Source organism: Chrysemys picta, chromosome 2, assembly GCF_011386835.1.
Source record: "Chrysemys picta bellii isolate R12L10 chromosome 2, ASM1138683v2, whole genome shotgun sequence".
NCBI classification, from domain to species: Eukaryota; Metazoa; Chordata; order Testudines; family Emydidae; genus Chrysemys; species Chrysemys picta.
The window spans coordinates 202,581,104-202,597,211 of NC_088792.1; the positions used below are offsets into that span (position 1 = coordinate 202,581,104).

Consider the following 16,108-nt stretch of genomic DNA (forward strand, 5'->3'; position numbering starts at 1 on the left):
TACATGGCACCAGGCATTCTGTCACAGCTGTACAAACTACTCACTCTTTTCACTCTGGGAGGTGTACTCTCCTTCTCTTTTAAAAGAATGGTGTCCAGTTACCTTAATATTTCAAGCCAATGCAGAATTGGAACTAACAAATGTTTCCTTTGTTTTTTTTCAATCCATACAGTGTGAAGGGAGCCGATGCTGGCAACGTGATCAGAGTGTTTGTACCAGATATCGGGATGTTCATTGCTAGCTTGACCATATGGCTTGTCTGCAGAAACCTTGTGCTGAAGCCAGTGACCGAGGATGCAGCACAGTACAACACACAATTTGAAAATGAAGAAATGGTATTAGATGCACATTTATACCTGTATAATATTTATTATTATTTTATTATTTATTATGTATTTGTATTCTAGTACAATAGTACCTAGGAGCCTTAGTCATGAATCCCATTGTGCTTGCTGTCCCTAATCCCATAGGGTTGGATATCAATACCCTTTCACACACTGAATTGTATCTTACTCTGTGAGCAATCTCGTCGATTTTATTTTACTGCCCGGCGTGGAGTAAAACCCCGTTCAGCATGAGGAAGGGTATCAGAATTTGGTGTTTAACCACCAAGAATCTCTCATGTGGTGTGTTTAACTTAATTCAGGAGTGATGGGGTGAAATGTGACCTTAACAACGTCTGATTATGAAAAATATCTCAATTTTATCAGATCTTTTTATCTGTAAATTTTATTTCAGAAGGTAGATGTTATCTTTGTTTTTTACACCGCTTACATCATGTAATTCCATGCCCTGAAAACAGAGAGAGCACTGAGAGTACATGGGAATTGTTCTGTGTAAATGACTATCTGCCAATACACAGAACAAAAAGACAGTCCCCATTCCAAAGATACATTACATTTATAATGTAAATGTAAGACAAGAGTAAGAGACAACATATGGAGACAGACAGATGGGGAATATAAGGAAATAACTGGACAATATTGGTCAGTGGAACTTTTAGTTAATACTGTGTTTTGGGGGCCTTGTCTGAGCTAAATTTGGAAAATATCTCACAAGTGTATATAAAAGTGACCTTGGTTTCAGAAAACAAAAATGAATGTTGTTAAGGAGAAAAACATACCAAAATCATTATCCTAAGGAAGCAAAACGGAAAATTAAAAATTGAATAATTAGAGATTGACCAAAGATGCAAACATTGTATTAGGGTCTGAATTATTCAAATGTCCAGGGTCTTCAGATCCAAGGTTTTGATTCAGCCCATTATGGTGACAAACCAGCCAGACATTTGGATCTGTTTCTTTTCCGAAGTTTGAGGGTACTCAGAACTGGGGGTTTTGTTCAGAGTCACTACTAGGTATTTTGCAAAATTGCTTGAGATTGCAACTTTTGTCTGTATTTCCCAAAGCCTAATATCCACGACCAGCAATATATGACAGGGAAGATACCTCGTGCACCATGCTTTTTGGAAAGAGATTGTTAAATCTGTGAATAATTTTGTTGCCTTTGCCTACTTTGGGTACATAGTGGTGTCATGGGAGCAGAGGGTGGCAGAAAAGATTAAAGTAGAAAATTTCCCTAAAGCTAGAGAAACAAATTGACAACAAAATAAAGAAATCCATTTGGTCACAATATGGATTAGCCCAAACCACATAATGGTGTCTCATGTAAATCCCAAAGTGATTTTTTAAGGGCAAAATGTCAAGCTGGTTTAAATGCTTTGAATCTCATTTTTCTGTCCTTTTCTTGGTTTAAGTGAGAGCCCTAACATCACTTTAATTTTGTTTTTCTTTATAGTTTATTGTAAAGATATTTTTCAGAGAGGTTTATTACAACTCAGTAATTTCATATAGAAAAGGCACTTGGAGGTGATCTACCTCATTGTGGGCTAAAGGCTGGGGATCAGCCACACATTCGGGTGCAGCTCTGGAGAGGAAGAAAATGAAAAGGCTCCTGTACGTCACGTTTGCATTGCCTGTATTTTGGGGCCACCAGAAGCCGGTCCAGTTCCTGTTGCACGTTAGATCAACTACTTTAGACCCACTGCCTGTGGTTCTCATGGACTGTTCTGGCAGCCAGGGATCAACTGAAGATTGCAGCTCCTGGCCACATACACTTCTTCTGGCTGTGCCCTGATATCTTAACCAGGCTAGGCAGGCTCTTCTGAATACCCTGGAAGCTGGTTAAAACTAGCTTTAAGGCGGCTTTTTGCTTGAGTGGTGCAAAAAAGCCTTAGCAGAGGCTAAAATCTGCTGCTATATCTGCAATGGGAGATGTTCCAAGTGGTGTGAAGAGCAGCACCATGAACATGACTGATAAGCAAGCTGTGTTCTGTCTGTCTCTCTTAAAATAAAGTTATATGTTACTGAAGCAGGCTCTGGACAACAGCTTTAAAGTTATCCATCTTCTGTACAGAAAATGTTTGTCCAAGCATAAAATACGAGAAATCGGATTATAGAAGCACACTGGAAGAAGAAAAGGACACATTCAGGTTCCTCTATCTGAATGGTGGTTTTACGAGACTCTGATTTGATGTCCATTTTTGATTAAGGCTAGAGATGGGCCCCAGCCTGTAGTCTGGGTGAAGAGGAGGTAATCCAGAGGTAGAGGGTGTGGAAGGGCATATGGAGCTGAGCTATGGAATGCAGAGAAGGTTAAATGGTAACTAGTAAATACTGATTAAATAGAACAGAATTAGGTTTTAAATGGGATCTTTCATACATGGACTACCTCAAGGCAACCTTCCAACCAATTAGATATTAGGATTTTCTTTAAACACACACAGAGAGAGAGAGAGAGAGAGAGAGAGAGAGAATTTATTTGGCTACATTTTTGTCATTACAGCAAAACTCAGCCAAGATTGTTTGTAATTTTATATATATTATAGATTATTTACGTATTATTACAAAGCACAGTGGCTATGTTTTTATGTCAAAAAATTAGCCATATAAGTATTTTAAGGTGGGGGGGAAATTGTACATCAGTACTTTACACAGCACTGATTTCTTTTCACCATCAACTCATTTACAGCAGAATAACCTATATATTCTTAAAGTGAAGTAAAAAATTAGTGAATGATAAGTTAAACGTTTTTTTAAAATATATCAACTTCAGCTGTCTGTAGGCGTTCTGCATAGAACATCCCGTAGTCATGTGTGCTACTTAGAAAGAGTGTTCATAAAATGCAACAGAAGCAGCTAAAAATATTGGGATTCTATACGTCACTGTGCTGGCTGCAGGGAGTCTGATGCACATATGGACTGTATCACTGAGTTTGTGGGGATTTTGAAAGATTCATAATTTTTTGCACATTGGCCCCATTTGCATTGATTTTAATCGATATTTTGGATTTATGCTTTGGATTAGTGTGTTGAAACAGGAACCCTAAATAAATAAATAAATACACCAGTTCTTCAGCACCGCACTGGCTTACAGATTACCATGTTTTAGGAAGCACACTGGACTGGGTCTTTAATTGGCTTAAATTGTTGTATTTCACCCTTCAAATAAAAGCATCTGAAAAAGTGATAAGTCTAGCACAGTGCCACAAAGCGAACAGTCTGGGGGTTTATTGTACCAGCAAGTGAAGCAAATTCCAGAGTTGAGGAACTTCTGCCAGGAGTCCCTGCCACCCATCTCCAGACAGAACATTAAGGATGCATCGGCTGATGTCCCCAGCTACACAGTGCCTGAGGAGATAGGAAGCCTTTTAGATTACTAGGTTCCAAGCCAGCGAGGACTTTATAAATCAAAAAGTCAACACCTTGAACTGCACCCAGAAGCAAATAGTATGCCCTGCAGCTTTACCTATTTAGAGCAGGCAGTCATTTACATAGAATAGGTCCCATGTACTCTCAGTGGTCTCTCTGTTTTTAGGGCATGGAATTACATGATGGTAAGCAGTGTAAAAAAAACAAAGATAACACATCTACCCTCTGAAATAAAATGTACATATAAAAAGATTTGATAAAATTAAGATATTTTTTCATAATCAGATGTTGTTAAGGTCACACTTCATCCCGTTACTCCTGAATTATTTTAAACACACCAGATTCTTAGGGTGGTTAAGTTCCGAATTCTGATTAGTGTTTTATTCCACTGGCAGTAAATCTGTAAAATAAAATCAGCGAGACTGCTCACAGAGTAAGACACAATTCAGTGCGTGAAAGGGTATTGATATCCAACCCTAAGGGAGTAAGGATAGTAAAGATCAATGAAAATATGGAAATCCTGATTCATAATAGTGCATCCAACTTTCAGAGAAACAGACCTGCACCAGAACAAAAAAAGTATACAGTATTGTGGAGCGCTGGAAAGGGGGTGGGAGGCACTCAATTATTTGTAAGTAATGCTGCATAGAGTGTGGTTTTAATTAGCAGTGAGTCATGAAGTAGAAAGGTTTGCCAGATACCAGGCTGCAGTCCAACTCATTACCACTCCTAAATGGTTGCACACTTGGAGCAAATGTGTCTGCAGGCCTTTTTTATTAGGACTCAGAAAATCTAAAGCAGGTGAATTCAGCTGGAGAAGGGCCCAGACTGCAAACTCAGAGAAGCACAATGCCAGTCAAAAAATATAAAGTGCGGGGGGTGGGAGGAGAAAAGAAAAGAGAAATGTTAACTTCCCAGCTGTGTCTGAAAGTATAACCGTCACTGAAGCAGATGGTGATTTTATGTGCCAACATGCAGAGACAGTATATACAGTTTAATAGGTATGGGGGCGGGGGGAGTTGTTTTTCTTGAGACTATGGAAGACTATGCCAGTCAGCATAGGTTTATTTGAGTGCAGTATTCAATCTATTTGGCTTAACAAAGAGAAGGTTAAGGGGTGACTTGATTGCAGTCTGTAAGTACCGACATGGGAAACAAAAATTTGATAATGAGCTCTTCAGCCTAGAAGAAACAGGTATAAAACAGTCCAATGCCTGGAAGTAGAAGCTAGACAAATTCCGACTGGAAATAAAAAACAGTTTTTAACAGTGCGGGTAATTAATCATTGGAACAATTTACCAAGGGTTGTCGTGGATTCTCTGTCACTGGCCATTTTAAAATAAAGATTGGATGTTTTTCTTAAGGATATGCTCTAGTTCAAATTCCGGTGACCTGTGTTTATACAGGAGGTCAGACTAGATCAACACTTTGTTACCTTCTGGCCTTATAATCTCTGAATCTATGGATTGTCTAATATTGTAAGTGACTGAAAAAATCCCTGTAAGACTGTATAACTTAAACTTTACCAGATGTGATCTTAATTGGAATGTACATTTTTAGTTTTGCTCTCACTGTACTTATCACCTTTCCCCTCAAACTTTATTCTTGTCCATGCTACTTGGAATCCTAAAAATCCCTGGTCCGTGCTTTAGGTCAAAGAATATGAACCGGGTTTAGGCTCAGACTGTCCCTGACTCTCAATTTAGAATCTCAAAAATGTTTGATGAAAAGGTTCTTAAATAAAGAAAAGTTTAGAAAATGAAAGTCAGCAAGGAAGGATAATCTTGTGATCATGACACTGTAATGGATTCAGGAGATCTGGGTCAATTCCCAGGTATGCCACAAATCTCTCTTGTGGCCTCAGATCAGTCTTGTAATCTCTCTCTACCTCAGTTACAATCTCTCAATTAATAATTCTTTTATATTATTTTATAAAGTCCCCTCTTATTTGTCTCCTAAGATAAACAATCCATCTCTTCCCTTTCTGGGCCCTTAATCGTTTTTGTTGAATATCTCAGAACCCCCTCTAGTTCTGCAATATCCTTTTGAGATGGGGAGACCAATATTGCACACAATAATACAGATGAGGCCACACACACTGATTTATATAAAGGCATTATTCACCATCCTATTCCTTAGGCATCCTAACATATTCTTACCTTTCTTAACTGCCACTGCACACTGAGCTGAAGTTTTCATTGACATGAGTACAGTAGTATCCAGGTCCCTTTCTGGAGCTGATACAATTTATTTAGAACTCTGTGGGGTGAATAAGTAGTTTAAAAATGTTCCTCCAATGTGCATTAGAACTTGCGGTTCTTGCATTTATCAACATTGAATTTTGTCACTATGTTGTCCATTCATCTTCTTGATTAGCTGTCTAGGAAGTTCCTCAGTCCTCTCTAGTCATGAATAACCTAAATAATTTTGTGTCTTCAAATTTTGCTACCTCACTGCTCACCCATGCCCCCCCCCCACATCATTAATAAATAAGCAACATGGAAACTTGAAACATGCCACTGTTTACCAGAAAATAAAGAGACTAAATGCTCACTTTTTCAGATATTGTAAGTGATGTCTTAGGCTAGGTCTACACTACCCGCCTGAATCGGCGGGTAGAAATCGACCTCTCGGGGATCGATTTATCGTGTCCCGTCGGGATGTGACAATCGATCCCAGAATCGACGCTCTTACTCCACCAGCGGAGGTGGGAGTAAGCGCCGTCGACAGAAAGCCGCAGAGGTCGATTTTGCCGCCGTCCTCACAGCGGGGTAAGTCAGCTGCGATACGTCGAATTCAGCTACGCTATTCACGTAGCTGAATTTGCGTATCTTAAATCGACTCCCCCCTGTAGTGTAGATGTAGCCTTAGCCTGCAGGTGGTTAAGTCTGCCAGTTTCTCTCTCATTAACAAATGGCGTTTCAGCCTCTCAGGTCAACCTGCCTAACTCCATGTCTGTGATTTTCCCTCTTTCGCTTTTGGCTTATAATCCTCACAGTCTTTGAAGTCAAGATGTAAGATTTTATTATCATATTAGCCATGTAATCCTGTGTTGAATTCATATTAAATTTGCTTAGGTGTATCTTGGGAAGTGAAATCTCTGACCATTCCCTGTGCCTTCCCCGATCCCACTCTAGAACTCCAGTTTTCTTTTCCAATTTCCTGTGTATTTCAAAAATTCTTTTGATCCTACATAGGTTTCAACCAATAATGTACAACTCATTTTTGAATACACTCTGGCGAGCATAGCTTTCTAAGTTAAGAGTTCTCCCCATAGGAGGCTGTTGATTGCCTTTGCCTACAGAGTTAGATCAAAAACCATTATCTTTCTGTCACAGCCTTCAGGTTCCCTAGTTTTCAGTAATTTCCCATGTGTGAAACATTACTATAATCTCCGGTTCATATTCTCCTTTCACACTGGTGTAACTCCATTGACTTCAAAGAAGTTGCCCAGGATTTACACCACTGTAAATGTGAGCAGAATAATGCTCGCTAGAATCACAAGTTCAGATCCTAGCAGGGTTGACTCAGTTCTTTCTGTTCTGTATGAACTTCAGTGATGTCATGAGGCTTTTAACTTGAATAGGAGTTTGCCCACTTGTCCGGGGCTTATTAGGACTCAGTTTTAAAACATGGTATGGGTATGAGTTGATCCTGTCCACAGCGACCAGTTCAATTGTGTTCTAAACAAATTAAAAATTCAATTTTGCCCACTGTATGTAGTGTACTGTGTGCTGATCAGTTGTTACTCTCCTTCCAAAAAATGGGTGCATTTTTGAGGTTCTGTATTTATGTTCTTAAAGTGTCTGGGATCTTTTTGGAAGTAAGGAGTTGAGTATTTGAAAGATGATGATAATTGCTTAAGACATGCATGAATCTTGTCTCACATTTGTATTTTTGTGTATTACCATAATGTGTTAAACTTGTTTTCATCAGCACTCTTGTCTTATTCCTGTTATAACTGATTTTCAGGCTATATAGTAGAGTTGTAAACTCTTTGCAAGAGCTAATCAATCTACAGTTTATCAGTACTCTGAGCTAAGTATTCAATGCTTCACATAACTTACTGCAGGTAAAATATTTACCACTATACAGCGTTAACCAGGAGTATTTTGATATCAAGAAATGGACAAATTCATAGAATCCTCTTAAAAATTGCAAGTCCAGTCTTGCAAACTCTTCCACATGAGTAGCCCCATATATCTCAATGGCATTAGTTGTATGAGAAATGATTCATTGCCCGAGTAGGGGTTTGCAGGATGTGTCCTCAACAAATGGTTTTACTTTTTCCCTCCTAGAGTGAAATCCTGGACCATTTAAATTCAGTGGCAGTTTTGCAGTTAATTTCAATAGGGCCAAGATTTCATCCCTAATTTCCTTGTAAATATTGAGGATTAGATTGTGTCTGTTAGATGTAGGTCTGTTCTGGGGTCCTTGTGCTTGGGCATCACTCCAAGGGAGCTTTAAGGAGACATTGTGCATTAAGGAGCCTGCCAGCAGTTCCATCCTTTGATATACTCTGTGGCAGGCCAGTTCAGTAGGCAATGGTGTCCAGTGGGAAATGCCATTCTCTGTCTTCCCTACCTCATTTTGGAGGAGAGAGCAAGCCACAGTTTCTTCTGAGCAGCTACTCAATTATATTTCAATATTGGTGGCTAAATCCTGGATATAAAATACCATCCAATGTTACTGTCAAAAATCACCAAACAAAACAGCAGGAGAATTAAAAATACGTGGAAAGCTCACGACAAAAATCCCACACATAATTCATATTGATTAACAAGAATGATATTCTTATGATTTGTTTGGTTTGTGTTTATCTTTCACAGTGTATCTCCATTTGTGTTGAAGAGGGGTGTAAAAATGATAAATGCCATATTTAATTCGGCATCGATATGGGTATTGCATCCTACTGTCGTCATGCATTGATTTAGGTTCCGGAATGAGCAAACATTAGAGTTGCTAATGCTGAGAGTGGAATTTGGGAGGGCTGTTCTTCCAGTCATAATTTGCAACCCTCCTCCTATATTTTTAAAAAAAGAACCCCGGTCACCTTCTGCTTAAGTAAAGGCCTGGTCTATCTCCCACTGAAGTCATTCAGAGGTGTTTAGGGGCCGTAAGTGTTTGTGACACCTCAATAGCTCCTCCAGCTTACATCATGAGGGGAAAGTTTGTCAGCAGAATATTGCATTGTCTTGCTTATTTTTTCTTTGGACATTTTTGGGTCAGATCCTCATTTGAAAAATTCTGCACATACATTGAAATCCTTCTTCCTTCCAGTTCTCCCATTTTTTAAAGTAAATGGTAGGTAGCTTCTTAAAAAAAATTTTTTTTGTTTTGCGCATTGTGGACATTTAGACTTATTACAAATGAGCTTAAAAATGTGACCTGCAAAATGTTATCACAAGTTACATTGAAAATTAAACAAAGAGGTTTGGGTAAAAAAGAAAAAATCAAATCAAAATACTGAGATAGCATAAGCTATTCTCATAGTCTAGCTGAAACCAAGGTATTGGAAGCAGAGATCTTGCATGCAAACCTGGTGTAGTAAGATTTCCAGACCAAACAGTTCAGATATAAACATTATTCAAACAGAAACTTTTTGAAGTAACTCAGTTAGTAGTTGCAATATCCACAATGATCTACATAAATTATATCTAACAATTGTATAGGGCTATACTTTAAGTAATCCTCACAACACCCCTGTGAGGTAAGTACGGAAGATAAATATTTTCCCTATTTTACAGGTAGAGAAACAGACACAAGAGGTGACAGTGCAGTTGTAGTCTGAAAAATGTCACTATCAAAATGGCATTGTGGGGCTCTCCATGTGTTGCTCTTTTATTTCCAGATAAAATATGTGCATATACCTTTTCTGCAAATGGAACCAGAGATCTCAGAGTTAAGTTGATTTAAAAAAAAAAAAAAAAAAAAAAAAACTTGTCAGGAATCATCCTAAAGGTTCAAATTGTGCCCTCCACCACATTTATGCAACTCCTACTGTCTCTGTGTTATGCTTTCTCAGACACCTGGGTAAACCCATTATCTTCTATGATTTTGCACAGGTGTAACTGATTGGAATTTAGTTAAGAATTCTGTTGATGATGAACAAAAAGGAATAGAATCCAGTTTGCGCTCTCTTAGCTGAGCGGGCTCTGGAAAGCTGACAGGACTTCAAAGTTGTAAGAATTTATTTCAGCCAGTAAACTCTCTGACTCACAGGGATCTGTTGAATAAGAAGGAACCATTTTTACCTAGTAATTTTTCAGAGTATAATTGCACTTCATGCAACTTGCCTTAGGTCACTCATCAAGACAGCGTCAGGGCCAGAATTAGAACTCAGAAATTCCTGTCATCTTAGTACACACTGTATCTCTCATTATGTTTTCACTTCTGTACTGCCTATAATCCAAACATTCTGAAACATGAATACATTCATCAAGTTTATAATAGTTTGTCCTGCCTTTACATTCCTGTTTATGTCTATAAGCATCATATAAAGCTTGATACACATAAATTGATGTATAGTCTTTTACCATTGCATTTAGAATAAAAATTGATTCTGACATAGTTGCTCAAAGCTCAAAACAAACTTTGAGGTTTGGATAAGTTCAGATAACTTTTTTTTTTTTCAAACTGATTTCTCATTTTCTCACTCCTCTGTGTTTCCTGGTTCCTGGGAGGAAACGTCAAAATACTGCAGAAGAGGGTATTTGTGCTGCCTTTATGATCTAACTTGAAGGAGGAAGCACCTGAACTCTCATGAGAAACTATTCTTGTGAGCTTTCCAGTGCCATTACACAGATTCAAAAGGTCAAATAGTGTAATACCTTGGCAAACTTTGAAGGGTTTTTTTTCCATTCTGAGCCACAGAACCTTTTGAGATCCACCTCTATCTAGCTATAACATCTCTGGTTAATAAAAATTGCAATGATGACAACCATGAGATTTTTAAAGGGTTAGATTCCTGTCCTTTCTAGTGTCCAAAAGTCACTGAATGACTATTCTGTGTATTTACAGATGTTGTATCCTTAGTTGTAGGTACAATACAAAAAGGTTTTCTGGTGCAAGAATGAATTTAAATTGAGACGAAGGCTGCCTGTTAGTAAATACATCCATGGGACTTAGGATATCTCAGTGCATTAGTGTTTATACTGTAACAGATGAAACATGTAAAAGCTAGATGTTATTAAAGCAGTCCCCAAAAGTAGCTAATGGATATTCTGGCCCTAGCCATGATAGTAGCTGCCACAGAGGCAAGACTGTTTCTCTGCCTGTACTTTATCTCTGTTTGGCAGTTTTAAAAAGTGTTGTACAGTGAACACTCCTGGGACTTGCACGAATTTGAAAAACCTAAACTACATTTAGTCTGTTTATAAAAAAGTCATGGGGCCCCGTTCTACATAGAAAAGGCCATGGAAACACATTTTTATGACTTCAAAAATGTTATATACTAGTTGAATGGAGAGGTTTATTTGATTTAATCAGCAGCCACAGGGATTCTGTAGTTGCATAGTAAGTAATTTATTATGGAAGTAAAAGTATTTTTCTAACTATGTCCTATGCAGCTTTAGTTTGTAGTCTCAGGCTGACCCATGTGGGGTGAAGGCTTTGCTAAACAGTCTGCCTGGAATAATGCTGTTTTATGATGTGCATGTCCATATCTTACAGCATACGCATCAAAAACTGTTAGAACAGGCACATTATCACCAGGTGGAAGTCAAAATCCTTAGTCCATTCACATTGTGCCCAACCTCAGCGATTAGTTCTATTTTTATTTGAGAAAACAACAATAGAAGCTTCAGAGTTGTCATTTTAAACAATCTGTTAGATGTAAATTGGGACTAGTAAGCAGGGACTGGTAAGTCCAGGAAGACTCTTCTTCCTAGTGGTTCTCCCCCTCCACACTGACAAATACCCCAACACCCAGACTAAAGGGGATTAAGACAGAATGTGCATCAGATTGACTAGAACTATGGGGAGCCAAACTAGGGTGACCAGACTCTCGAAGTGAAAAAAAAAAAAACAGGATCCCTGTTGTGTTGTAGGGAAACCAAATGGCCATTTTTGGCAGGAGTTAAGAAGATATGCACAGGATGAGTTTAGCCGCTGAGATGGGTTGGAAGAGAGAAGAAAGAAAAAGGGTTTCTGCTCCACCATCTATGCAACAAAGCAACTTCCCTTCTTTTACTTACTTGTCACCCTTGGGGTTTTTTTTTCTTATTTCTTTTTTCCGTCCTTCCTTTTCCCTTTTTTTTCCATCTTGTGTATTTCCTGCAGTTTGTTTAATACTTTTTAAATTCTCATTTTTTCCCCCAAGACCAGTTTTTAAATTCATTTTTCTGTTCCCTTCAGGGTAAGGGTTTTGTTTTTTGTTTGGTTGGTTTTGTGTTTTTTCTCTGTGTTCAGTTTTATATTTCCCGTTCTTGCACATATGTGAAGGTGCTGATTCAGGATATTAAATCATTATTATTGTTGTTTTAAAAGAGCTCTCTTTTTAGCTTGCAATGAAAATGGCTTGTGTATAACATCTTCCTATTCAGTATAGACTCCGAGCAATAGCATTTATATAATGATTTTTATATTCAAGGCATTTTACGCACATTCATCTATGCAGATCCATCTATGCCAAATTCTGCATAGCGAAAGAAAGTGGCTGTCATTCTGGTCTCCTAGAAGAGTGCTGCTCTGTTCAGATACCGATTTTGCCAGCATGGCCAGGGGATGTTATGATTCAGCTTGTAACTTCTTGGAAAATCTAGCATGAGAACTAGCAAACATTTACAGATGGGATAACTAAGAAAGATAAATTAAGAGCATTCTTTAAGAGCATAAATTAAGTCCATCGAAGGAGTCACTCTCCAGGCTGGGATTAGGCATTGGGAATTCTTAGCCCAAAGGTCTATGCTCCGATTACTGGACATGCCAATCTCTAGTAGAAAGCATAATTTGTATATATACAAACAAAATCTGTTTTCAAAAGTTTCCCCTTGAGCTCATTGTTTTAATCCACATTGTCATTTATATCGAACGTCTGCCAGTCTCGTTTGTAATAGCAATTACTTTGAAATTACATTTTTATTTTTGTTGTAAACAGTATCTCCATAGATACAGATAAATAAATGGAAGAGCTGAAGATGTCCTCCTTTATATAGGTCCGTGCACACTAAAAGCTCAATCCCACATCCCTGAACATCCAGAAGTTCCACTGATTTCATTTGTTTTTTACATGCACATAAGACTTAGCCGTTTAATGATCATGTTAAACAAGAAACATAGAGCTACAGTTGGCTTGGAAACACAGGACTGGACCCAACAGGCTAAATAAGGAGTTCTTCTAGTAATTGTAGTACATGGAAAGGTGTCATTGTACTCTTTTTTCCTGTGTCTTTCCCATTAATATAGTGGTAGGAAGAATATTATGCAGCATTTAGCTGAACTGCAGCATTGTTTTGTGGTTAATTATTTAAGTAAAGTAGCATCAACTAGAGAGCTCTCTAGACGTGAGATCCAGCAAGGGCTGCAGACAATAGTAATTCCTCTCCATGCTAACCCCACCCCCCACCCCCCAAGTGCTTACTGAGTGTGCACACTGCAACCTCCTAATGATTGCCTTGCTTCTCGAGCTATTAACTTTGTTTGTTGAAAGCCATGAAAATGAACTGTGACGATGGCAAAGTGGTTGTGACGCCAGCGCTCTCCACTTATAATGGACATAATTAGTGAAACAGCCGGATGTGTCTGAGAGAGAGGATTTCCCAGACCAGCTCTACAGCATTTAATACATATTTCATTGTCTGCAAAATAGAAACTCTAGATGGAACAAGCTTTTTCTGGGCAGTCACAGACAATATTAATGGGAAGAGAAAGTTGGCAAAAAGTTGAAAGGTGAAATGGAACAAGAGGGAGTTTCTTTCCCTTGGGGAATCCACCTAACAAAATTGTAATGAAGTATTCTGTACAGTTAAATACTCAGAAGGATAACAGTTCTGCAATTTCCACTGGAAGCCACCCAATCAATGCTCTCGAATTTATCATTTCCAGTGGCCGCAGTAAATATGTTGTTCTCTTGAAAAGTCATTAGATATAATACTCACATGTGCCCATAGCTATTAAAAAGAAATTAATTGGGTCAGATGCTCAGCTGATTTAATTTTGAGTCACTCCAGTGAAACAAACGGAGCTATGCCAAGTTACACAAGGTGAAGATCTGGCCCATTTATTGTTAGATTTTTTTTTTAAATGTCCTTTATGTTGTGTCTGGATTAATATATTTTCCTTCAATTGTATTCATGCTGGGCCTCCTGGTAATGCAGATGCCCCCAATCCTGTGTCAGGCTAGGGCGATTAAGACCCCTTCACTCAATGATGTGTATCTTTCTGTTCTTCAGAAAGTTTAATATCTTTCCCTGGACCAGGGTCACCACCAAATCCTAACAAATTACTTACCCATTGTGTGTGTCTTTTCTGGTTTTCTTCTTCTTCTTTCTCTTTTTTCATTATTTAATTCTCCTTTTCCTCCCATTTTCATTGTTTAATTGCCACTTAACTTTTTTCAAATTTGTCTTTCTCTTCCTTGTATTATTTGTTTCTTCGCCTTCTTTCTTTTTCACATTCTCTTCCTCTCTCTCATCCTTCCAGGCTTCCATCTCTCTTTCTTTGAGCTTCCATGATACATCTCTTTTCCTCCCAGTCTTTTCATCCATCCATCCTGAGCTATCCTCATAGCTCTTTCATTCTATTCCCCTGTCCCAAACACATGCACACTTCGCTTTCTTCTCTCTTTCCTTGTTGCTGGGATTCTCTCCATCTCTTTCTCTTCTGTCGGTGGAACTGTTACATGAATACCAGTCCCACATGCTGTGCCTCCTCTTTGGATAAATTGATAGTATAACATTATAGAAACAAAACAGAATGGGGATGTGGGGACCAACTGGGATGCTCTTTTGGTGAATTTGATTCAGTCAGGTTTGAGTAACATAGTGCAACCAGTGGATATATATTGAAGAAACAAGAAAGCTTGTTTACTGTAATGTTTCTATCCGTGATCTCTTTTTGCATTTATGCTAATAGCACACTGGTATTAATCTCTTTTAGAGAGTAACATTTATAGCCACATCCATACTAGAATTACATATATAGAATTATCTTTCGCTGCTATGAAAACTAGCCTTGATAGTGTAATGAAGCAAATCTAGGTTTGGAAGAAGGCCTAGATTTTTTGATTTCTAAGTCCAGGCATGCTACTGATAGTTGTCATGGCTGTTCATTGTGTCAGTGCCTCTTGCTAACTAATGCATGGAAAGATGAAGGAAAAGGCTACTAACACACCCTTCCATCCAATGGATAAACTCTGGGTTCATAAGAAGGGGGGAGGAAAGAACCTGCAATAGGGAATGGTAATGATCCCAAGAAGGAGGTTACCCTGAGGAACATCATCTGGTAGGGAGCCACCTTTGGTCAGGGCCTGGAAATACTACTGATGATCTGTGCCTCAAAGGGACTTAACAAAATCTAATCAACAAACCTGGCAGAATATTGAGTGGTCATAATTTTGAATAGAAACATGTAGAACTGGAATTACTTTCTACCTGCCAGAGGAACCAGCTGGATTACATTTGACAGGGAAAATCTTACTCTCATATATTTTTCACCTCTTTCTTCTTAAGACAAGTCTAAGGTGGTAGCCTTAGATATCCAAATGGACTTCTAATATATCTTTCACAACTCTTTATTCGGATTATTTTGTGATTATAGAGTCAGTCACTATAAAAATGACTTGACTAATAACCTACATGACACAGGTCTCTTGTTTCATTTCACATTGTTTTCTCTCTCTTTCTAAGGCTGGAAGAGAAAAGTTAGAGCCAGATGATGCATTAATGTGTGAAGATTTGGATGGTGGAGAAAATAGCGAAGAGGAATTTGAAGAAACCACAAAATTAAAACTACTGCGCAGAATTGCCTCACTGGCTTCCAAATTGAAAGAGTTTATTGGAAACATTATAACCACCGCTGGAAAAGTTGTTGTTACAATTTTACTTGGTTCAACAGGTTGGTGCTTTTGATAAATTTGCCAAGAGTCCCTAAGATTATGCATTGTACAAATGAATTTCCAGCCCTTTGGTACACTGGGGAATAACAATGGAAATTTGGAAGGAAAATTAATTGCTGCTGATTTTTATTTAAATTAACTTTTTGGCAGGCATGGAAATACAGTGAGTTGCTTAATTTCATTTATTTATTTATTTATTTATTTATTTTGGTGCTAGTACTAAGTAGCCCACTCATTGTATATATTCATTTTAAAGCTATTATTATGGCCAAACTGGGAAAGAAGTGAAATGTGCATTAATAGACTCAGTGCTGGCTCCTTCTAACAACACTCACTCACACTC

The 16,108-nt window shown here is 38.2% G+C and overlaps 1 protein-coding gene across 7 annotated transcripts in view; it reads left to right on the forward strand.

The window, feature by feature from the left end:
- Window positions 1–16,108, forward strand: part of PIEZO2 (piezo type mechanosensitive ion channel component 2) — a 425,559-nt gene that overhangs the window by 246,893 nt on the left and 162,558 nt on the right. For all 7 annotated transcript variants that reach the window (XM_065582029.1, XM_065582034.1, XM_065582028.1 and 4 more), the window contains exons 5-6: window positions 173–335; window positions 15,557–15,764. In XM_065582029.1, coding sequence (XP_065438101.1) covers window positions 173–335; window positions 15,557–15,764 — 371 coding nt within the window. The remainder of the gene's footprint in view (window positions 1–172; window positions 336–15,556; window positions 15,765–16,108) is intronic.